The sequence below is a fragment of the Lepisma saccharinum genome, chromosome 26, assembly GCF_977018435.1.
Source record: "Lepisma saccharinum chromosome 26, izLepSacc3.1, whole genome shotgun sequence".
NCBI classification, from domain to species: domain Eukaryota; kingdom Metazoa; phylum Arthropoda; class Insecta; order Zygentoma; family Lepismatidae; genus Lepisma; species Lepisma saccharinum.
The window spans coordinates 5,760,624-5,786,505 of NC_139254.1; the positions used below are offsets into that span (position 1 = coordinate 5,760,624).

General features: G+C 34.8%; 1 protein-coding gene across 2 annotated transcripts in view; it reads right to left on the reverse strand.

Moving 5' to 3' along the window:
* The window catches only part of LOC145979700 (constitutive coactivator of PPAR-gamma-like protein 1 homolog), a 112,387-nt gene that overhangs the window by 26,315 nt on the left and 60,190 nt on the right, over positions 1 to 25,882 (reverse strand). For both annotated transcript variants that reach the window (XM_083112675.1, XM_083112676.1), the window contains exons 10-13: positions 25,411 to 25,547; positions 20,403 to 20,546; positions 5,454 to 5,610; positions 361 to 499 (exon numbers count right to left, since the gene is read on the reverse strand). In XM_083112675.1, coding sequence (XP_082968801.1) covers positions 361 to 499; positions 5,454 to 5,610; positions 20,403 to 20,546; positions 25,411 to 25,547 — 577 coding nt within the window. The remainder of the gene's footprint in view (positions 1 to 360; positions 500 to 5,453; positions 5,611 to 20,402; positions 20,547 to 25,410; positions 25,548 to 25,882) is intronic.

A 25,882-nucleotide genomic window follows, 5' to 3' on the forward strand; every position in this document is an offset into this window, starting at 1 on the left:
TCACCAATTTTACCAACTGATGTGGTTATGGTGGTAGATACCGATCAAATTCACTTGTCACATCCCACTTGGGAAGCATTCGAGAATGTTTTAGACTAAAATTCAAGTTGTTCCTGTTCCACATTTACAGAGAAACCTGATTTTACGTTCTTGGTTTTGCATTGCCCTGCATTATACATTCAATCTTCACAGTCCCAATAGATAAAAATGGTACAGAACTTTCCCATATTTTAAATTTTGCTGCATTTTAAGTTCTTTCAACTTGGTTCCCTAAAATAAAAGGTAAAATCGAGGTTCCACTGTAACAGTAATGAAAATAAAATATGGTCAAGGTAAGCGTTAAACTTCAATGAAACTTACCCAAACCACAGTCTCTGGATAGTTGGCACTCCCCAGCCCACTTGTTCTGCTTTCACAACATCTGCAGTTCGGTACTGGTTGCTTTTGGACCACACCCACTCCTTCACCTTGACTTCAGGAATTTCACACTTCTCACCCTCTGCAATGCAAATGGCATTTACGTTCACTTATTGCAACACAACTCTGTCATTTACATAAACATATGTTAGCGTAACAAAAGCAAAAAATTGGATAATTTACATAGCATCTTTACATACACATGAAACATGCTTACTTATATTTTATTTTACTTGAACAATTTCAGTGGCCACTGTCACCATCCACATCAGCTTTTGTAGTTCTGAAATCAATAGATGAATCTGTCTCATCCATAACTAGTCTCTGAAACTGGTCTTTATTCCAGAAAACACGACCAAGATCAAGGTGGCCGGCCACTCTAGGGACATGATAAATTTCAATTATACTTCCTGGTTTTCAAGACAAACTTTCCAAGAATTCCAGAGTACAAGCAGATTTCAACTTTACATATTACCACCATCCCCCCCCCCCTACACACACACAGACAGAGAAACACAAATATATTATTAATATAAACAGTCTGTGCGATTCCAATTTATCCAAAAATTCTAATTTAATTAAACAGTATATATATTTAAAATATTTAATTTAAGGTGCAGAGTTTACATTTGTCATTTCACATACTCAGACTAAACACATCTACAAACTTACTAACTAACTCCCTAGCCTTATTAAACCCGAAGGTTCATGGCTGCAGCAACACAGGCCTTCCATCTTTCCCTATCTTGAGCAAGGTCTATATACTCTTTTCCATCCCTACAGATTTCCCTTAGGTCCATCTCAACGTTGTCCCTCCATCTTCGCCTTGACCTTCATACAGGTCTCTTACCATCAGGTTTCCCAACAAGAATCCTGTAAACTCCTCTTTCCTCTCCCATTCGTGCCACATGGCCTGCCCACCTAAGTCTTCTTGATTTAATTATTCTAATAATATCTGGACATGAATACAAATTATGTACTTCTAAATTATGTAACCTTCTCCACTCACCTGTCTCCTCATCCCTTTTAGGTCCAAATATTTTCCTAAGGATCTTATTTTCAAATACTCTCAATTTATGTTCCTCTTTCAATGTAAGGGACCAAGTTTCACATCCATATAATACTACAGGCAAAATTACTGTTTTGTATATTTTAACTTTTAGTTTCTTAGATATTAAACGAGTAGACAAAAGTTTATGAAGAGAGAAGTAACATGCATTTCCTGAATTAAGCCTACTTTTTATTTCCTCTTTAATATAATTTTCATTTGTTAATATTATTCCTAAGTATTTCAATTTGGAAACTGGTTCAAACGAGTTGTTATCAATAATTAGATTTTGATTATTACCTAACACTTGGTTTCGGCCTGTAACCATATATTTAGTTTTCTCTTTGTTAACTTCCAAACCTATCTCGTTAGCAGTTTTGAAAAATATTTTAGCATTATTCTTAATTGTATTCACATCATCCCCCAGTAAGTCTACATCATCTGCATATGCTAACAACTGAGTCACACCATTTAATTTTAGTCCTTCTTTAGTTTCGTTTACCTTCCTAACAGCATATTCTAAGGCAAAATTAAAGAGCAATGGAGATAATGCATCTCCTTGTTTTAACCCATCATGAATTGTAAATTTGTCAGATATATTAATACCCACACGAATTTTACTTTCTGTTTCACTAGTGCATATTTTTATCATACTAACAAGCTTCTTAGGTATTCCAAACTCTACTAATATATTATATAATTTTTCTCTTTTGACCGAATCATATGCTTTTTTGAAATCAATGAATAGCTGATGGACATTTTGATTATATTCCCACTTTTTTTAAAGTGTCTGTCTGATGTGAAAAATTTGATCTGTAGTTGATCTGTTACGTTTAAATCCACATTGATAATCACCTAGAATTTCATTAGCATATGGGGTTAGTCTTGTTAAAAGAATGTTAGATCATATTTTGTATGTTGTTGAGAGTAGAGAAATTCCACAGTGATTATTGCAGTTCATTTTATCACCTTTTTTAAACACAGGAACAATTATGGATTCTTTCCACTGTTGAGGGATTTCTTCTTTATTCCATATTAAACAAATTAATTTATGAATTTGACATATTAATGAATTTCCACCATATTTAATTAACTCAGCTGGTATTAAATCAATGCCAGTCCTCCTCTGTAGCCGAGCGGGTTAAGGCATTCACTCGTCTTGAGATCGTTCGCTGTGGGACGGCGTAGGTTCGAATCCGGCTCTAGTCGGAATTTATTCGGCCTACGTATAGGGCCGGTGGCAACCCACCATCGTGAGGAAATTGGGGAGCTCCGAGTGAGTGAGCGTAATCCGGTCGAGACGACCTACTATCACGGCTGGGGATACGTCGGGCTGACCCCCCCGACTATTCCAATACTGGTTGAAGATCTCCACGCTTAGAGGTGACGAGAGAAAGTGGGAGGGAGACCGGCAGTCGGTAGGTATGGCCAGGCCCTTCATGGGCTGTTGCGCAAAGGATTATTATTATTATAATGAATTTCCACCATATTTAATTAACTCAGCTGGTATTAAATCAATGCCAGGTGCTTTGTTATTCTTTAGCCTTTTAATAGCATCTTTAACTTCAGTCAAGTTAGGTTCTGGAACTAAAGGTTCTGCTGTGTGAACTTCATTTACTTCTGATTTATCTCCTACATGGACATTTAAAAGGTCATTAAAGTAGTTCTTCCATCTATTTAGAATATCGCTTGGGTCAGCTAGAAAATCACCGTCTTTATCTTTTATCAAGTTTACTTTAGGTTGCAACCCCTTTCTAAACTCATTTACACCTTTATATAAATCTCTGATATTTTTATTTTTGCTGTTTGTTTCAATTTCGTTAATTTTGCTTTTCAAGTAATCTCTACAAACACAAGTCTCAAATTCTAGGAAATCTACGAAAAATTGTTCATTCTATAAGAATTTCAAGCTCAAATTGAAGACATCTTGCAATAATCTTCTGCCTGTCAGATAGATTGTTCTGCAAAGGACTCTTTAACAGTAAACAGTTTGTGAGAATTATGTTTTATTTTCCAAGCAGCTTTCTTTATCTTCCTCGATAAAAATAAAAGCTAAACTGAAAAATTTGCCTCAGGGCATTTATACATATGTATAAATTCAATTGGATTTGGATTAATAAAAGGCCCAATTTTTTACCTCTGAAGAGAAAAATTCATGCAGAATTATAGGAGCCAATAATCCATGCATAATTCCCAGAATTTAAAGAATTCCCGGTGAGTAGTCACCCTGAAGATACACCAATGGATTATCACTACACACAGGAAGTTGTATTTCAGGTTTCATTTTCTGACACTGAATCACAATCTATTCATGTTACGGGGAATAAACAATGCGGTTAATAATATAAGATGTTAGCGAGTTAGTCAAGATATATCCACGAAACTTACTTGTAAATGTTCTATTAATTTCGGTGCCCTCTGCCACCATGGATGGTAGAGGCAGACGCCACCGAAATTAATAGAACATTTACAAGTAAGTTTTGCGGATATATCTTTAGTAACTTGCTCACATCTTACACAATTTATTGGTAAACAGTGGCTGGTCATGGGTCATCTAATATGTGTACAAATTTGGGTAACTGGAGCAATAACTTGGGGGTAATTATTGCTTTGTAACAAAGCATGAAAAGTAAACTTGAATTGAAAGGAGCTATTCCTTTGCTGACTCTTAGGCTGAGGGGAGTATTACCGAAACTGTAATTGTCAAGTCATCAGCAATGAAATGGGACACCTAGAGCCTGAAATACTCACTTCCCTGCGAAGTGTTGCCTAACTCTCGGGCAGTAAGGGATTTAAATAGCAAATTTTCAATGGCAACTTCTAACACCTTCGGAGACTTAGGCAACACACATTGCACTGCAGTGCATATTTAAGGATCAAGGTGTCCCATTTTTATTGTAGGCGACTGTGCCTTATGCAGTGTACGATCACATGGATGCACATACTGCAGTAGAACTCCATGCCATTTCGAGCTACACCACATTAATATCTGGTCACAACTTCTGTCACCATAACGTGACTTTTGACTAAATACCTTACACACCACATATTGATAAAAAAAATATCACATAAACACTATCTGTTCTTTAATGTGTCACACATACCATGGCTGATAAAACAGATATGATTGCTAATCTGAAAACTTAGTCGTCGAGAACTTTACCACGAACATATTTTCTTTTTTAAAGGCTTTTTTATTCTAAGGTATGCTATCTGAACTGGACCTACAGTTTACTGTTCCATTAAAATTATAGATACTCGAATTTGGACTCTAATCCTTTATTGTTGTCAATTCACATTGCGAAACTTATATTATACAGATTTTTATTCAACGGAGTAAAGCCGTGTGTGGAACCATGGAAATGGCAGGCTGTCACTCCCGAAAGTCCATGTTCATCTTTACCCCGTTGGATAAAAATCTGTACAAAATCGGTTTCGCAGTATGAATTGACAATGATAATGCATTTTAAAAACAGATGCGAAGAGCTTCAAAACAAGACAAATATTGTATTTGTAGGACTACCCAATACCAAGAAAAGTTGTTTCGCAAAATTGAAAAGAACCGTCTGACAAATTTTAAAAATCTCAAAATTATGAATTGTGTTTAAAACCTTTCTGTCCGCACCATACTAAAATTTCATCACGATCAGAAACCTGCTTTTTATTTATAGAATTTCAGAGAGAGCGATCGTTTGCAAAACTAAAAAAAATGGCACTTTTTCCTTCTCACGGCGATAAAAAATAGAAGGCATACTGGAAAAAAAAAAAAGAATTGACTATCATGGAATAAGTACAATTGAATAAGCTAAATTTTGATGTAACTCATTTTTAGATAGGTTTACTGGTTAATTTTTAATCCGACAGTAAGAGTCCAATCCAAACCACTGTGCAACATGCCCCCCCCCCCCCCCCATTGAAAATCAAATCATTGGGTGGAGAGGTTGAACTGAAAATCACAAAAGGTCGTTAAAAGATTAAAATAAATTACCTCCTTTCTCCTTGCTCTTTGCTGCTAGGAAAGTGTAATGATGAAGGTTGAAGAGGATTGCATACACCATCTGCCGCACAGGCCTGAAGAATACATGAATGCTTGGCAAGTCTTTGTGAGTTTCATCTTCCATTACAATTGGTAGTTTTAATTCACCCTGGAAAAATATTTCAATTCATTAGAAATTAATCCTATCTGGCAAGCACAAACACACACTATATACATTACGCTAATACTGCCTAGATTGCAAAATTACTTGCTAACTCCTACACTGCTTACCATTGCATGTCTCAACCTGTTGCAGTAAACCCATCAGTTTCAATTTGATTTACGAGATTCGACTTTATCTGTCACCACCACCAAGCATGCATTTAAGAAATCCTGAAAATGAAATTCAAGCAAGATGTCTTATTTGCAGAACAGATGTAACATAAGTAAACAAACAAAATTATCCCTTAGAAAATAAATATGAACATAATAACCAGGGGGTCTCCATTGTACGGGAATTAATTTTTTTTAATGTTTGTGTGTATTCTGTATCATGTATATCATTAAATCAGAATAATAAACATGCCATTACAATGAAAAGATTCTCTTGGACTATCGACCAGGTGAGTTGTGGAAAAGATTCCAAGCTTTCGAGAGTTAACGTCACTCTCATCTTTAGGGTAGTGGTCGATCGCCCGAGAGAATCTTTCCATCATTAGTCGCCAGGAAAGCTTCAACACTTACTTCATGCCATTATAAATGTTTGCACTGTTACAATACGACTTTTAAAATCTGCAGCGTTATGGTAGAGTCAGCCATATATTAAAATGTATTGCAGAATTACCGTATTTACGCATGTAATTATACATGTGTGAATGTATAATGCGCACCCTGGCTTTTTATAAGTAAAAATGACAAACAATTATGTATGTCTCGTATATAATGCGCAGTACAATCCAGGTTCAATATCACGTATATCCGAGTTCATAGCAAATGAATGTCATAAAATAATTAATAAACTTTCAATCACTGTAGCTAGAATTTGTACCTCAAAATAATCAAATATCTTGATTATTTCTATAAGCAACAGTAGGAGCTTGACACCATCAAGTCAATGTATATGTATATATATGTACAAATGATAACTATTTATAATAGGGATGGGACCGATTAATCGGTACTCTATCGGTATCGGCCGATATAGGCATATCGGTGTATCGGTAAAATTACCGATTATTTTACCGATCCGATATATCGATAAATATCTGATAGTTTAGTGCAAAATTCTGCCATTTTTGTTGTAATTTTTATGGATAATCTCCATGCCCTACTTTTTTAAAAAGTAAATGTCTAAGTATGCAATTTCTCTTGCACTGTAGTCACTTTGAAACACACATTTTTTAAGGTCAATGAACCTTTCAGGTTCTTCCAGGACCATTTCTAATTTTATATCGGATCGGTAGAATATTGGTTATCGGTATCGGTAAATTTTATATTGGTACTTTATCGGTATCGGCCAAAATTTCATATCGTCCCATCCCTAATTTATAATATGCTAAGAACAAATTTAAATTAAATGTTCAATAACTTAGCTTCTTCATATAGAAATCATCATTCATTTACATAGGTATGACTCAATTTTATAATCATTTTACAGTAGAAAACTTTTTCAGATTCTTATATTACAAATTATATTTAAATATAAAATTTGTATTACCTTTCGTAAATGTTGTTTTTACTTAATTTTAGGTTACAGGTCTTTTAACATGCTTAAGCCTGAGAAAATATGATCACTTTTGTTCTTAATCAGCTCAAATCCACAGCTTGGAATACAACCATGAAGAATTATGAAATTTCTTGCAAGATTGTCAGTTTCCATTACAATAATTGCAATACTATGCTTTTTCAACATTCAAAGTCACTATTTTATTAGCAATGCGACCATTTCCACTTACAAGGAAAGGTTAAGGATACTTATAATCATTTCACATGATGACGATCTCCCCAATTTTAGCAGTCAACATTAAATCGCTTCTTGTGCCACGTTGAGTTCCTTTTTGGGAAGCAAATTTGACAGACCGTACTCTGACAGGATGATGTCTAGCGGCGAAAATGCATCAAGTTCAAAAACGTTCAAAAAGGAACTGCTGAATCAAAGTAAGAAAATACACTACTTGCATGAGAAGTGCGTAAATAATGTGCTTATCGTCTTCTTGTTTTCTAGTGCATGAGAAACCGAGGGAAAGATAAACAATCTCTTTTTATTCCCCGGCTTATCTTTGTTTAGCTTCTGCTAAAACTGGCAGTATATTTGTTGCACAAAGGAGAAAACAATGCTCTACATGTCAACAATGTTGGGAAATAATTTGGTGGAAGAGGAAGCAATAAAACCAAAAGGCTTGAATTTACTGAAACGAATCTCTCACTCTCTTGTATAACTTTGGCGCTGTCATACTGAGAGAGGAGGGGGAAGGGGGATCTGTTAACCCAGTATCAGATAAATGGAACTTTTGGCGTAGAAATATATGTTCATTCTTGAACAAGAACACGTATTTAATCACTTGTAGAAAAATTATTATACTTCAATGTGTAGATTATCAGTTAAAATAAGAATACGTTTTTCCATGTTACGTAAAATTAAAGGTTGCGAGTGAGCAGCATATGATGGCCGCACCATTCACGAACAGCTGGCACGGAGTGATACGTTACTCGAAGTGAGACTATGACCGCCTACCTATTCTCGTAGCACTTCTCGCAACTTGAGAATCGCAGGGGACCAACTTCCTTACTTGGATTTTTACCTTTCAGGCTTAAACCACATACGCTAACTCATGAAAAATGTCAAAAACAAGTCTGGTGTTAGTAAATTCAGATTTTTATTAATTTTTACATGCAAACATGCTTGAAATTTGTTAGAAAACAATCCGATTAACATGCATCGCATAAACTTACAACCCCGGCTTCCATTCAACCAAGCCACCGAATCTCTCCACACTCCTATTCCTCTATTATATACAATGTGATTGCCAATATCACTTTTCTGTATATTGCTGTCAAAGTTATAATTTGTACAGCGTGATTGCCATTGTAGTTTTTTACACATTGCTGGCAAAGTTGTAATTTGTACAGCGTGATTATTTTTATATACAACATTTTCAACTAGAGAACTTATGATCTGTCATAAATTCCCCGGGGTTGGGAAATTTGACTTTCTTACTGAGAATCAAGAAGAAATGTCAAATACTTCATGCATTACTAAAATTATGACATTGTTTACATGCAAGAAGTTAGTTACAAAACAAACACCACATAAACAAAGATATAACATGTAAGATTATGACAAAATATCAGATTCATATATTAAATAACTTAACATGCATAAACACAAAACAGAATACACATGTGTACAGTGTGTATGCATAATCGCAGAACCAAATTTGTACAATTTTCAAGAATAAACACAAAACAACACACGTGCAGTTTACATGCATCAGTAATAAAAAAGAAAACACATCATGTACAATTTAAATGCAGAGATAAAATCATAACATAAGCATCTCGCATACATAAATTAGCATGCATACATTCATAACATGCAATAGACAACATGTATGCACAAACTCCACATATCACAAATATGGTACCACTATAATTTACAATTTGTTATCATGCTCTTAATAAATATAGTTAAACAGCATCATACAACTGCTCCAAACCTAACTCATGAAGTTGCAAATCGTTACGCATGCTTAAAAGTTTGTTTATCCAAAGTTTTTGTTTGTTCAATGAACAATGCCAAACTTTGATATTTTTTACGGAAATATTTGCAATGTCTTTTCCAGTATTGCAGCATATGGCTTTCACTGTGTTATCATCATGAATTTGCATACAAACAAAAGGACCTTGGTATAAATTACAATATTTTTTTATAATGCAAGTGATAGTGTCACTTTGAGGATGCAGTTTTATGAAGATCAGATCGCCTTGCTTCACTGGATTTTTTGTTGCTTGTTTTTCATGCTGTTTTATAATATGTTTTTGTCTCTTATTGAAACTACATGTTTCTGCCATAAGCAGCTTATTTTTCCACATCTCTACATCAGGAATGCGATCCCTTAGTACTTTTTTACAGATATTTTGAGGTTCAATATTTAGCCTGAGTTCTATAGGAGCATAACCTGTACTGGAACAAATTGAATTGTTTAACAGATGTAAAATGGCAGCAATATGGCTAGACCATTGTTTATGTTTACCATTGCAAAATATACGCATCAATCTATTTATTTCCTGGTGATATCTCTCTACTAAGTTAGCACTTGGATGATAACTGGGTATGTAAAAAATTTTTACATTGAGAGCATGCATACCTTTTGTAAAATGTTCTGCACAAAATTGTGGACCATTGTCACATATAATGATTGTTGGTATTCCCAAATGGATGAAGTAAGAATGTGTTAGTTTTCTAGTTACGATGGAAGCTGTACTATTGCCAATAGGATATGCTACAAGATAACGGCTAGCAGAATCTAATACTGTTAGTAAATATTTTTCACCTTTGGAGGAACGTATGAATGGACCTTGTAAATCAATAAATAATATTTCACCTGGTTTTGAGGGTTTGTGCATGATTTCCAGATACTTAGGAGGATGTTTATCTGGTTTATTTTTCATGCAAATTTCACAATCAGTGATGTAAGATTTTGCGTCTCTTTTCATATGAGGCCAGTAAAATATTTGGTAAATTTTACCGAGTGTCTTGTCTGTACCAAAATGACCACCTTGATCATGATACTTGTGCAGTACAAGATTTACTAATGATTGAGGCATGCATATTCTTATCCGGTTTGGATTGTGAAAATCTTTGATGGTAAGTAGATCATTGTGAATAAGGTATATATTTTTCCAGTTTCGATGTTTGCTCTGTTGTGAACTTTCACAACCAGCGAGAACAGATTTAACACCACTGCAATACGGATCACTATTTTGTTCATTAACAAAATTGTTTTTATCACATATTAATGACTCATCAAGATACTCAAAGTTATTCATGAATATGAGTTCATTATCATGGTCATTAAAAGATCGGCTCAACAGGTCTGCCAAGAGGTTTTCTTTACCTCTACAATATTCGACATGGAATGAGTACTGTTGTATTTGAATAAACCATCTAGTCAGCCTATTGTTCCAAGTGTGTGCAGATTCTAACCACGTGAGGGATTTATGATCTGTGATAACAGTAAATTTTCTACCTAACAACAGTGATTTAAATTTGTCCAGTGTAAAGAGTATTGCTAACACTTCTACTTCAGTGGACGTATATGATTTCTCAAAAGGTTTCAAAATCCTTGACACGAATCCAATCGGACGCATGTTGTTGTCTACCAGTTGAAAACAATATCCTGCAATGCCTATATTTGATCCATCAGTTTGAACAAAGAATGGTTTGTTCAAATCTGGATGGTAAAGCATTGTTTCTGCAATAATGGACTGTTTCAACAACTCAAAGGAGCATTGTGCACTTTCATCCCATTCCCACTTTTTGCCTTTTTTCAATAACTGGTACAAGGGATGTGCCATGATGGCATAATCTTTAACATATTTTGATAGCCAATTGAAACTTCCCAAGACTTTCTGCAGTTGCTTGATATTGCAAGGGACAGGTAAGTCTTTTATGGCTTGAACATACTTGGGAGATTTCTCATAACCCTGTGCACTGATAGAATGCCCTAAAAATTCCACCTTGACTTGACAAAATCTACATTTATCCAGTCTCAGTGTCATGTTGGCATCTTGTAACTTGTCAAAAATAAGTCTTAAGTGAAAAAGATGTTGTTCGAAAGACATGCTTTTGACAATTACGTCGTCTACATAACATACTGTAAAAGATTCCGTACCTTCCAAGGTTCGTGTCAGAGCATTAATGAAAGCAGACGTTCCATTGATTGATCCGAACACTACCCTTGTGAACTGGTAAAGTTTTCCCTGAAAACTGAAAGCAGTATACTTTCTTGCTTTGGGGTGTAAGGGGACCTGCCAGAAAGCATTAACCAAATCTAGGGAGGACAAACATTGACATCCATGGAAACTCATTAAGAGTTCATTTATGTTCATAGGATGTAATTGCTCAAGCTTGACATGTTTGTTGATATTTCTTTGATCTAAGCAGAGACGAATGCCTCCTCCGGGCTTGACTACAACTAGGAGAGGACATAGGTACTCTGACTCAGAATATTCAATAATGCCTAAGTTGAACATTTGTTCTATTTGCCTGCCAACTTCATCCCTATATGCTAATGGTATTGGATAGTTTTTGTTAACTATTGGTGTGGAAGTATCCAGTTCTATTGTGTGTGTGTACTTGTTACAGAGACCTGGTAATTCAGAAAACAATGTTTTATATTGTTTTAACAACTGAAATAAAGCTATCCTTTGTGACTCATTTAAATGTTCACACTCTTTAACCCTTCTCCACAAGTCTTCATCAGAAGGATGAGAGGATGACCGTGGGGATATGTTAGATACAGAAGGTCTGAAATCTAACTCTTCTTCCGGACAAGTTTCATTTGAAACAGCGATAAATTTGGAGAATTTGCTTCCTTCGCTCGATTCCAAGAGTAAGCCTCGCTGGACAAAGTCTAAAGTACTATCAATATTGTATAGGACATCTAAACCGAGAATAATGTCTACTTTTAAATGTCTGACTACCAGGAATTTAATGTAAAAGGAAAGTCCACAAATTTCAACGTTCAAATGAGTGGAACCTATTAGTTTGTCTTTCCTTTTCCCTGTATAATCAACTAATTTAATTCCCGTAACTGGCAATAGCCGTGGTTTAGAAGCCTGAGTACAAATAGACTTCCACAGGGTTTCCGAGAGAACACTGACCTCAGCGCCACTATCGAGTAAAGAAGTATATTCCTTATTGTTTATTCTTACTTTTATGTGAGCAGAAGGTTTACGTTTGCTATTAGTATTTATGGGTTGCTTACAATTTTTAATTTCTGCACTGTAATCTATTTCATCACATTCACTTAAGTTTATAAAATGAATAGCAGGATTTATCCCATCACTCACATCACCTGCTTTTTGACATGAGCTCGTAACTAGTTTAACGAGTTAAACTGGTGTATGTCTGCCTGGACTGTGATTTCATTTTGATTGACATCATTGAACAGACCTTTTTGTTTCAAGAAATCAAAAACTACATTCATCCCAGACTTTGACCAATGAATTAAATCAATTCGGCCATTCCTTGGATTTCCTAAGTGTTTTTCAAATAGATCCAATTTTATACTGGAATCTGCATTCAAAAACAGATGACTAATATTCACTACAATGAGATTCTCATCATTCCCTAACTCCATTAGAAAATTATTCCACTGACTCCACTTACTCCACAAATCAGGATTGTCAGCAGTTAACAACTTTGGCATTGGTGGTAACGTGAGTAATATTAACTGATTCGTTAAAGGTAATAACTTGTGTATTAAACCTTTGAGGTCACTTTTCATTTTGTGTAGCTCTGTATATCTCAAAAAATCATTGGTGCCAATAAGCAATATCACTTTTTTACCAACTTTGGTATCTGGACGGATTTTTTGAGATATGTTGGAAATAGTTTGGCCGCTAGTACATAACCCTATGTTCCGTTTACCTAGTGAATCATATGAAACAGTGTAGTTTGCCAAGGTTTCTGCTACGCGGATCATCATGGAATCACCTAGCAAATGAACATTATTGTACAAGGGTTCAATGACCTGTGCTTCGGTATTTGTTTTGACTGAATTGTAAAATTTTTTGCGTGTGGGATTAAGATTACTAGAGTTGGGTTGTTGCAAAGGAGGGTTAGCAGGTACACTCATTTATTTATTTATTTATTTATTTATTATCCTGCGCACAACAGGCATCTGCCCTTTTACAGTGCACAGTAAATGTCTTACATAGGATTTATACACATAAAAATAATATTTATACACATTTCAGATATTAAAAAAAAATACATATAGGGGTTATATATATCGTCCTTAAACATTACCGTGGATAAAAAAAATGAATCAAACCTTATACAATTACATTCATATATGTACGGGTATATATATACACATTAAGAAAGTAACAATAATAATAATAGTAATAATAATAATAAAATAATGAAAATTAAAAAATTAAGCAAGAATGTTGTCTATTAAATAGCGTTTATACTCAGAAAATTTAGCATATATGTCCAACTGTATGCACCTTTCTAACCATTCATTATACAAGCTACACATTCTTCGCAGGGGAGCCATTTCTGCGGATTTTGTACGGGTGCGGGAAATTGCAAAGAGTTGCTTTCTTGATCGCAACTTTGGATGGGGGACATAGAAAGCTATTTTTGAAAGCAGAGAGGAAGAATCCAATTTGTCGTTAAGAAGTTTGAAAAGAAAAAGGAGCTGATGTATGGTTCTTCTGTTTGCAAGGGAGGTAATGTGTAATTTAATTAGCAATTCGTTATAAGGTGTCATCTTTGGATATGCACCATCTATCCTAAAAACTATATAGCGAGTGAACTTATTTTGAACTTTTTCAATAAGATCTATTTGTTTACTGGTTTGTGGACTCCACACTATAGATGCGTATTCTAATTTGGGCCTAACATATAGGTTAAATAATGATAACAACGCTTTATTTTCATTGAATTCTTTTGCAGTTCTCATAATGAACCCCAGTTTTCTATGCGCGTCATTAACAGTCTTTGTGATATGTGACTGAAACGATAATTTATCATCGAACACTACGCCAAGATCTGTTATTGAGTTTGCCCTGTCTATTTGTGTGTCCGCTATTTCGTAGTTATAGTGTATTGGGGATTTCAATCGGGTAAATGTTACGGCCCTGCATTTCTTATGGTTAAGATTAACTTTATTTGCTTTACACCATGCGTTGAGATTTTCGATATCCTCTTGTAATTTAATGGAATCTTCTTCATTGTGAATGCTCCTATAGAATTTTAAATCGTCAGCGAATAAGTTTCTCGGAATTTCTAAGCTGTTTTGGTAGGTCATTAATTAATATTAAATACAACAAGGGACTAAGATTAGAACCTTGAGGTACGCCTGAGCCAGCTACAAATTCATCGGAGCAGCAACCTTGATAATTTACGTATTGTTTTCTGTTTTTGAGATACGAGCACATTAAATCTACGAGGGAAGAGGAGAAGTTACAAAATGCTAATTTTTTCAAGAGAATATCATGGTTTACAGTGTCGAACGCTTTGCAGAAATCTGTGTATATAACGTCTACCTGACCTCTGTTGTCAAGTTCGGTGGAAATGAAGTTTGAAATTTCTACGAGGTTCGTCACGACAGATCTCTTTGGTACGAATCCGTGCTGGTGCGAGGAGAGAATTGGTTTTACGTGAGCAAAAAAATGTTTATAAAGAATCTGTTCTAATAGTTTAGCTGGCGCAGAGAGTATCGCAATTGGTCTGTAGTTTGAAATTTGAGATTTATCTGATGTTTTTGGTATGGGACAAATTTGGGATAATTTCCATTTATCTGGAAATCTCGATGTTTGTATTACAAGGTTGAAGAGTATATGTAGCGGATATTTTAGACTTTCACCACACCCCTTGATTACATAGGGGGGGATAAGATCAGGCCCTGCCGTTTTTTTAGGTTTAAGGTTCTTTATTGCTGCTTCTACTTCAGTGATTGATATATCCTGTAAATTTAGAGAAGATAGAAGGGCGTCGGTTTCAGACAGAGGGGTTGGTGGTTCGTAACAAGACGGTTCCTGTACGTAAACAGAGTGAAAGTGTTTCGCAAACGCTTTGGCAATTGAGTTGTTGCTGTCGAGTTCTTGATTTTCATTACAGATAAGTTGTGCGTATGATGGTCGTTTTTTGTTTCTTATGAAGGACCAGAATTGCTTCATGTCCCCTGTTTTAACACTAGCTTCAATGCTTTTCAAGTAGTTTGAGTACGCATCCTGAATATTCTTTTTTAGTCTGGTTCGTATATTTTTGAATTTTGTTGCATGCATTTGAGTATTCCCTACGTTATGCTTCATTTTACGATGATGTTTTGCTTTGGATGCCAGATCCCTTATAATCTGTCGCGTGAACCAACAAGGGTAGTGGCGGGAGGAGGGGGTTGAAAGAGGAATGCAATCATCGAACACGGACGTCACGATCTGATAAAATTTTTCAACGGCAATATTAACGTCTGAGCACAATTTTAATTCTTCCCAATCTATCGAAGTAAATTTTTTATACATACTGTTAAAATCAGCTTTCCTAAAATTGTAGCGTTTCTCGTTTGGTTCCGGATTTCTTGTTTTACAACGTACATGACTTCCTTTCAAATATAAAGTAGGGTGATGCTTATCCTCAGGAACGGACAGAGGTTCTTCTCTGGACAATTTTATGTGGTTCAGATTTGTTAGTACTAGGTCAAGCATTTTCCCATAATTATTCTTAATATTATTTTTGTTTTGTAGACCAGTTAGTTGGAGAAAGTTACATAATGATTGACAGGTTTTATTGTTGTTTAATGCCTTGCAATCTGTATCGCGAATATCCGGAATGTTAAAATCACCAATTATCAGAATCGGACTCCCCGGCGGACAATGCATAGTTATACAGTTGAAAAGAGCATCATACAGGGCAATATCAGAATTAGGAGGTATATAAATTGCACACATATATATATAACTACCAGGAATTGTTCGAATTTTAACTATTATAATATCAATATTTGGATCATCTATTAAACATTCTACTTGAATCGCAATAAGTTCACTTTTGATTCCAATCATTACACCCCCTCCCAGGTTTTTGTTAGTTTGCAACGATTTACGATCGGCTCTGAATACATTGTACCGGTCATCAAAAAGTTCAGAACTGTTATGTGTTGAATTCACCCACGTTTCCGTACAAATGACTACATCATAGTTATTGGCGTTTATGGCCACGTAAAAATCTTTAATTTTAGTACGTAAGCCACAAACGTTCTGGTAGACAATATCCAACAAGTGTTTTTCACGACGTGTGTCATTATTCTGGCAGTCTACAGGTTTTAGAGAGTGTATATATCTGTTCGGTTTATTTTTGACACAGGAGTTGAATCGAGGTTCTGAACTGTCACTCACTGATAATAACTTACCGGTTTGTACCTCCTGGGCATGGCTAGGTCGACCATCTCAGCGGGTGGAGGGGGAGGTCCCCTCATGACACCTCCCTCTCGACATGAGCGACTTACTCGTTTCCCGAAAAAGTAGACTTATTAGCATTGGTGATTACATTTCTTTTCAAGTTACGCTGTGTGCTGGAATGATCAACAACCTCGCACTTGAGTTCGTCACCTCTGTCTTTAGACTGATCAGTACATTTAGTTTGAATAACTGCTACGTTTCTATTATTATCAAAGTTTTTAGTTCTACTGTTAAATACTCCCTGTGGCCTTTCACGTAATGAAGTTTTGCTAAGGGCTTCGGAATTTTCTATTACCGTGATGGCTTCACTCAGCTCGATAACAGGTTTCATAATGAAAATTTCCTTGATTTTGAAAGGCATCAAAGTAGCAATTTGAGCTAGCCTTTGTGCTTCATCAGTGTTAGGTTGAACAATCTGCAAAATTTTCCATTGGTCCATGAAAAATGTTAGCAGTGACCCATGAACAGACTTTTGATACTGGGAATTCAAGATTTTGGTGAGCATCGTTGTTTTCCAATTAGAATTTTGATAATGATTCAGAAACTGAATTTTGAAAGATTGGTAATCTGAAAATTTTTGCTTTGAGATCTTGTACCATTGCTTAGCATCTTTTGTTAGCAGCGTTGGTACGTAAGTCATAAAATCTGTTTCTGCTATTTGAAATAACTCGAAATTCTCTTCGACATCATCTAAGAATTCAGATGGGATTAGTTCACTAGAAACTCCAGAGAATTTCGGAAACCTATTTAATTGATCTGACTTCAAGAAATTTCTTTTAGTAACATGTGAGGAAACTTGATTTTCTTTGCACCTAGAAACACTCTTACTTGTTCCATTAGGGAAAAGTGTTGTTACACTATCATTATTATTCACATTTACTAAGGGAGACTTTTTCCTAGACCTATTCTTTTTTTTACTCTTAAGCCCAGATGAATGACAGCTAATTGTGCTGGGTGAACTATCTGAATCACTTTCCCGAAACCTGTGTAGCATGGTAGTAGTTGAATTCTGTAGAACTTTAACTTGTTGAGCTACGCCTGACAAAACGGGCAACACTGTATTGTTCACAATACCCACTAAATGTTCTACCTCATGGGAAACATTACCATTTTGTAATTCACTGGTTTCGATGGGAATATTTTCACTTGTGTGGGATTTACCAGCAATAAAATTAAACCATTCTTCAGCTTCTGATGGCTCTTCAGTAGATTCCTGGTGATCTACAGGTGAAAATGTAGGCTTCTTTTTTACAGACTCTGGTACTTGTACTTGACGATGACACCATACAGTCTTGGCTTGATTGTTTTGTATTCTTTCTTCCAGTTCAAAAAGTTTGTTTTTCACAACCACCAGTTCCTGACGCAATTCATCCTTTTCTTCTATCAATTTTCTCACTTCCATGTCAACTTTCTGGGTTTCACTCCTAACCTTCTCATTCCTAGAAATGCATTCTTGCCTGTATAGGGACACATCTTTCTGCATGACATTCAGTCGGATGTTCAGATCAGCTCTTATATTTTTTTCTAGATTCTTTAGATCACTCTTAAATTCTGCTTTCACTTGTCCTAACTCCTGTTTAAGTTCCTCTTGTGACTTCGAGATTGCTCGCAATTCAGCCAATATTTGCTCCATATTTCTTATTTTTCACGTAAAACCACTTAAATTCACTTTGCACCAAACAAGAACTAGTTGAACACTATCACAATCGTGGAATCACATATTTCGTTTTTGCAAACTAGTTGCGATGATAATGTAAAATATTTCACATTATAATCTTTAGACGAATAATCTTTGAGACAGCGTACCGAGTCTCATAAAATCTTTTATGACCGCCTACCTATTCTCGTAGCACTTCTCGCAACTTGAGAATCGCAGGGGACCAACTTCCTTACTTGGATTTTTACCTTTCAGGCTTAAACCACATACGCTAACTCATGAAAAATGTCAAAAACAAGTCTGGTGTTAGTAAATTCAGATTTTTATTAATTTTTACATGCAAACATGCTTGAAATTTGTTAGAAAACAATCCGATTAACATGCATCGCATAAACTTACAACCCCGGCTTCCATTTAACCAAGCCACCGAATCTCTCCACACTCCTATTCCTCTATTATATACAATGTGATTGCCAATATCACTTTTCTGTATATTGCTGTCAAAGTTATAATTTGTACAGCGTGATTGCCATTGTAGTTTTTTACACATTGCTGGCAAAGTTGTAATTTGTACAGCGTGATTATTTTTATATACAACATTTTCAACTAGAGAACTTATGATCTGTCATAAGACTGTAGTTTACAGAGGGTCGGAAATTTCGTGATTCTCACTTTAGTTTTCTCTACCTCTGACAATAACTATGCTTGTTTACATTAAAATCATGATTACATCTGTACTCTGGCCAGTTTGCAACCTGATGTCATACAGGAAAAAGCACATTATCAAAACCTGTATGTCAAATTTCTAAATAATGTATTTTAAATATTACTTTCAAAGTGGTTCTTTATTCTTGTCACAACATTTTGTGCTGGTTGCCCCAGAATTTCTTCAAACTTTCACTACTAAGATACTAGTGTAGCACTGATTCCACTTCAAACCACTACCAGCATCAATGCTGTTATCACGTTTCAAAGAATTACATCGGAATATATAAAATAGCTGCCAATAATAAAATCATTTCTATCTTACTGTTGAAAAATATATATATTTTTTTAAATATTGCATTATTTCCAGAATAATTACACTCTGCAAAAGTGTAATGCACCATTGGTAATGAATAGAGGCACATACATTTTGGTAAATAAAATAAAAAAGGTACAAAAACATAAGTCAATTTTGGGTTCAAAAGCCTTAAATAAAATAAAATTTCAGTGTTATACCGGTGAAAAAACGGATCAAAGGCAGTATATAAAATGACATTTTGGCTTAAAAATTGGGAACTTAATTCAAAATTTGACTTAAATACTGCACTTATTACAATAATAAAACATAATTCTTCTAATAGCACATTTATGTAGTTATCAGAGTACTAAGTTTATTCCTATATAAATGGGTCCATTCTTGCTTCTCAAATATTTACAGCAGAATTAATCAATTTTCTGTGAATTGCAAAACTCACAGGATAATTCAAACTTCAGAAAGTGTCGCATTGGTAAATAAACTCTAAATTTAGTGTTTAAGTGTTCATTTCACATTATATCGTGACAAAACAGGGTAGGAAAATGCACCTCACACCTTTCAGAAACATTATAAAAATTAACATGTTACAATGTTTTTTCACATTTCGTGTTTTCATCAAAAATGAATCATGCATGCCCCTAGTGTTAGAACCCTAGTTTGTGGTCATCATATATATATTTTGTATTGTATGCCATTATTTTCTTGTGATTCATATATTCAAATTCAATGAAAATAAACAATTTGAACAAGTGCAAGTGCTTGCGCTACACAGGCGTTCTCGTAGGGTTATGACATCAGGATCCTTAACATGAACATTGTAGTATTATTACACAAACTATATCAGAGCTAATAACCTCATCTATTGCATTTCCATTAATACTGTATTCAAGAAAGAACCAGCCGGTATATTATTTGAATATAGCAGCCTTCTCCAATTGAAATTTAATATTGTCCACAAGCGAAACCAGGTAATTAAAAGGCATTAACCGGTACTAGGATGGACACAATTGGTTCCGAGAGATCGGATCCCTTACTTGGATGTTTAGTTTACAGGCTAACTAAAGAGTATATAAGAAAGCCAGAATGTTACCTGTGTGAGAATTTGGTAAATGTATGGAGACATGAGTCCCTTCTGATGTCTCTCGCTGGCAGTGCGCATCACTTCTGGGGGGATCACAGGAAGAGGTTGTATTTTGGAATCTGCCACCGGGCCATCCTCAACAGGTTTTCCAGTCTGTAAAAAAACACAAGGAAGCATGATGCCAAGGTATTTAATATGAAAAATGATAAACAAAATTTTCAACCTTATAACTTAATGAAAAGTTATGTGAAAATTATGGTGCTAACATCCATATCCACCCCTGGTTGAGGCACACAATTCTCATGCAACTTTCCAGTAAGTTACAATATACACTGGATGTTTGTTGAATTGCAACTAATCCACTACTGGAGGTAGTTGCAAATAAAAACAATTGAATATTATTAGTAGGGGGTGGATTTATATGCACTTAAAATGACCAAACTAGGCATTATAAATGCCCCTCGTATATGAACTCTCGGAAGCTTTTATTATTAGAGTGTTCCGGTTTTAATGTGTGGTTAGCTAATTCAGGTACCTACACAATGCAATTCTATAAATTCCTTGCATTTAATTTCTAATACCTACATACCCTTTTCGTCAACATTAATGTTATAACTGTACTTCACTTGGATATACTGTACTGAAGCAGAAATCCCATTGATAATGTAAGGAAACTTTATTTTGTTCGATTCAATTGTTTCACTTATATGCAAGAGTTAAGTTGTTTGATTTACAGAGAAGAGAGAATTAGCTTTATGCATTGAAAAATGAGTCCGCACTCATGGTTCTTGCAAGCAGAGGGTTCCAAACCTCAGTGGAAATATCAACATATAATACCGAGAATGTATAAGGAGACTGATAAATTACAAATTGTATTTCTTAATCATTGTTACAATTCTTGAATTATCTAAATTAGAAATGTATAAATTTCTAAACACAAGGTTCAATATTAGAACAGATTAGATTAGATCTAATGTGTTTGTGTTCGTCTTGTGTAGTAATTGTGCTGTCTAATGTGTTTGTGTTTGTTGTCTTGTGTAGTAGTTCCTCCATTCATATTGGGGGTTAGGCGTAGAGCTGACAACTCTGCACTAAAAAAAGATGTCAAGAAACAGCAATATAAGGCCATGGATGTTCCCAAGGTAAAATAGTCCCCCGTTCGGATCTCCGGGTGGGGACTACTTTGGGAGGTCGCTGGACTAAGGATAAGATCTACATTAGGAATAAGGATATTAAATTCGGCACCTGGAATGTTCTGAGCCTTTACAGGCCTGGGGCATTTCAGTGTACAGTTAATGAGATAGTTAAGTATAAATTAGATGTAGTAGCTGTCAAGGAAGTTAGGTGGCCAGGAGAAGGGAATTGTAAAACTAAAAATTATACTTTTTTCTATGGTGGTACTGAAAATCATAATTTTGGAACAGGCTTTTTCATAAATAATAGAATTATCTCGGCTCTTAAAACAGTAGAATTTATTAATGATAGGATATCATATGCAGTTTTACAGGGTAGGTGGTGTAAAATTATTTTAATAAACAATGATGCACCAACGGAAGATAAAGATGATAATACTAAAGATGATTTTTAAACAGAGTTAGAACAGGTCTTTGATCAATTTTCTCAGTATGATATGAAAATTCTGTTAGGTGACTGTAATGCACAGATTGGCAAAGAAGAGACATTTAAACCCACGATTGGTAAAGAAAGTCTTCATGAATTAAGTAATGATAATGGTATAAGATTGATTACTTTTGCAACCTCAAAGAATTTAATTGTGAAAAGTACCACTTTTAAACATAAAGATATCCATAAATATACCTGGTCTTCTCCAGATGGTAAAACTCATAATCAGATAGATCATATTCTCATTGATAAGAGAAGGCATACTAGTATAATTGACGTTCGTACACATAGAGGTGCTGACTGTGCCAGTGGCCATTATTTAGTAATTGCTAAATTAAGAGAAAGACTCGCAGTGATAAATCATAAGCAACAAAATCTAAAAGTTATAAAATTTGATACAGGAAAGTTTAATGATAAAAGAATTAAGAAAGATTACCAAATTAAACTGTCAAATAGATTTGATGTTTTGCAGGATTTAAATGATGATGAAAATATAAATGAAACAAGACGTAAATAAGAATTGGGAGCACATACGTAATGCAATAGAATCAGCAGCTAAAGAAAGTATAGGATACCATAAACCAAGAAAAAGTAAGCCATGGTTTGATAATGAATGTCATAATGTAATAGAAATAAGAAATCAGGCTAGACTTAGGTGGTTAAATAACTCTGATGATACAAATCTAAACAATTATAATAGAATAAAAAAAGAGATTACTTGAAAAGCAAAATTAACGAAATTGAAACAAACAGCAAAAATAAAAATATCAGAGATTTATATAAAGGTGTAAATGAGTTTAGAAAGGGGTGGCAACCTAAAGTAAACTTGATAAAAGATAAAGACTGTGATTATCTAGCTGACCCAAGCGATATTCTAAATAGATGGAAGAACTACTTTAATGACCTTTTTAAATGTCCATGTAGGAGATAAATCAGAAGTAAATGAAGTACACACAGCAGAACCTTTAGTTCCAGAACCTAACTTGACTGAAGTTAAAGATGCTATTAAAAGGCTAAAGAATAACAAAGCACGTGGCATTGATTTAATACCAGCTGAGTTAATTAAATATGGTGGAAATTCATTAATATGTCAAATTCATAAATTAATTTGTTTAATACGGAATAAGAAGAAATCCCTCAACAGTGGAAAGAATCCATAATTGTTCCTGTGTTTAAAAAAGGTGATAAAATGAACTGCAATAATTACCGTGGAATTTCTCTACTCTCAACAACATACAAAATATTGTCTAACATTCTTTTAACAAGACTAACACCATATGCTAATGAAATTATAGGTGATTATCAATGTGGATTTAAACGTAACAGATCAAATTTTTCACATCAGACAGACACTTGAAAAGAAGTGGGAATATAATCAAAATGTCCATCAGCTATTCATTCATTTCAAAAAAGCATATGATTCGGTCAAAAGAGATAAATTATATAATATATTAGTCGAGTTTGGAATACCTAAGAAGCTTGTTAGTATGATAAAAATATGCACCAGTGAAACAGAAAGTAAAATTCGTGTGGGTATTAATATGTCTGACAAATTTACAATTCATGATGGGTTAAAGCAAGGAGATGCATTATCTCCATTGCTATTTAATTTTGCCTTAGAATATGCTGTTAGGAAGGTAAAAGAAACTAAAGAAGGACTAAAATTAAATGGTGTGACTCAGTTGTTAGCATATGCAGATGATGTAGACTTACTGGGGGATGATGTGAATACAATTAAGAATAATGCTAAAATATTTTTCAAAACTGCTAAAGAGATAGGTTTGGAAGTTAACAAAGAGAAAACTAAATATATGCTTACAGGCCGAAACCAAGTGTTAGGTAATAATCAAAATCTAATTATTGATAACAACTCGTTTGAACCAGTTTCCAAATTCAAATACTTAGGAGTAATATTAACAAATGAAAATTATATTAAAGAGGAAATAAAAAGTAGGCTTAATTCAGGAAATGCATGTTACTTCTCTCTTCATAAACTTTTGTCTTCTCGTTTAATATCTAAGAAACTAAAAGTTAAAATATACAAAACAGTAATTTTGCCTGTAGTATTATATGGATGTGAAACTTGGTCCCTTACATTGAAAGAGGAACATAAATTGAGAGTATTTGAAAATAAGATCCTTAGGAAAATCTTTGGACCTAAAAGTAATGAGGAGACAGGTGAGTGGAGAAGGTTACATAATTTAGAACTACATAATTTGCATTCATGTCCAGATATTATTAGAATAATTAAATCAAGAAGACTTAGGTGGGCAGGCCATGTGGCACGAATGGGAGAGGAAAGAGGAGTTTACAGGATTCTTGTTGGGAAACCTGATGGTAAGAGACCTGTAGGAAGGCCAAGACGAAGATGGAGGGACAACGTTGAGATGGACCTAAGGGAAATCTGTAGGAATGGAAAAGAGTATATAGAACTTGCTCAAGATAGGGAAAGATGGAAGGCCTGTGTTGCTGCAACCATGAACCTTCAGGTTTAAGAAGGCTAGGGAGTGAGTTAGTTAGTTAGGCATTATAAACAGGCAAAATATGCACTTAAAATATGAACTATAAATATTAAAAAGGTGTCCTAAAAATTGAATATTACAATCTATATATATGCTCTATGACCACCAAATGCCCTCCCACTTTCTGACTGTCCACACAATTGAAACATTTGAAGCAATTCTTGCCTATGTTGGCTAATATAGTTGCTCCACATGGATAGTAAAAAATATTGTATTTCTGTCATTTGTATTTTTACAGATAAAGACTGTTTACAAAGCAGGAAATGATGACTAGTTGAAAAATTATTGTTGAATTTCCTGTTCGCCAGTGTTTACAAAGTCATGGATTGGATTGGATTGATTTGTTGTTTTAAGTCCACTTTATGCACAGTAAGGCTAATCGGGACTGGACCTAGTTTTTTAAAGTGGGATCCGAACCACTATGTGCCTCCACCGGGAATCGAACCCGGGACACCTTTACAAAGCCATGGAATCTTGGCTCAAACCCAAAGGACCAATTTCCTACTTTGGTATTCTTATATATATATAGAATACATGGACAAAAAGGTGTAATAATAAAATAATTCAGACCAAAAAGATTCCTATTTTTTCCAACTTTGATTTTGGATGCCATTGAGGATAAATGGTTGTATTGAGATTTGCAAAAAATCGCCAGATATTCAAAGAATGAACTAGAAGCTCGAATTTTGAAAATGCTGTGCATAATCCCTACAGCATGGAAGGTTGAACCCATGCTCTTGTCATTGGAATCGTGGCCATGACGGATGGTGAGAAGTTTGTGTGTGTGACACGTATAGTGTATGTAAATTTCAATGTAAACCACAAGAAATTATTGTAGATTCCCAAGATTTTAAATTTAATATTTAACCTACCTGAGCATTCCACATAACATCAGGGGTCAGTCGGCTGGGGGATGCAGCACTGGAACTGCTGCTGGAACTAGAGGAACTGAGGAGTAAGTTTGTGCCGCCATTCACTGCATGCTGGGTAGTATTTGTAGTCGGAGTACCTGGAACAAGTATATGTAGAGACGTATTACCTTGAAACCAAGGGGGGATCGCACAAGATTAATTATTGGATTGCAGGGATGGACCGACATAACATTTTGGCCGATACTGATAACTATTGTGATATAAAATTCCAAATAGTTCACGATCAGCTACCAGATGAACCATGTTTTTGCAATGCAAAAGAAGCTATATATTAAGGATGGGACCGATTAATCGGTACTCTATCGGTATCGGCCGATATAGGCATATCGGTGTATCGGTAAAATTACAGATTATTTTACCGATCCGATATATCGATAAATATCTTATAATTTAGTGCAAAATTCTCCCATTT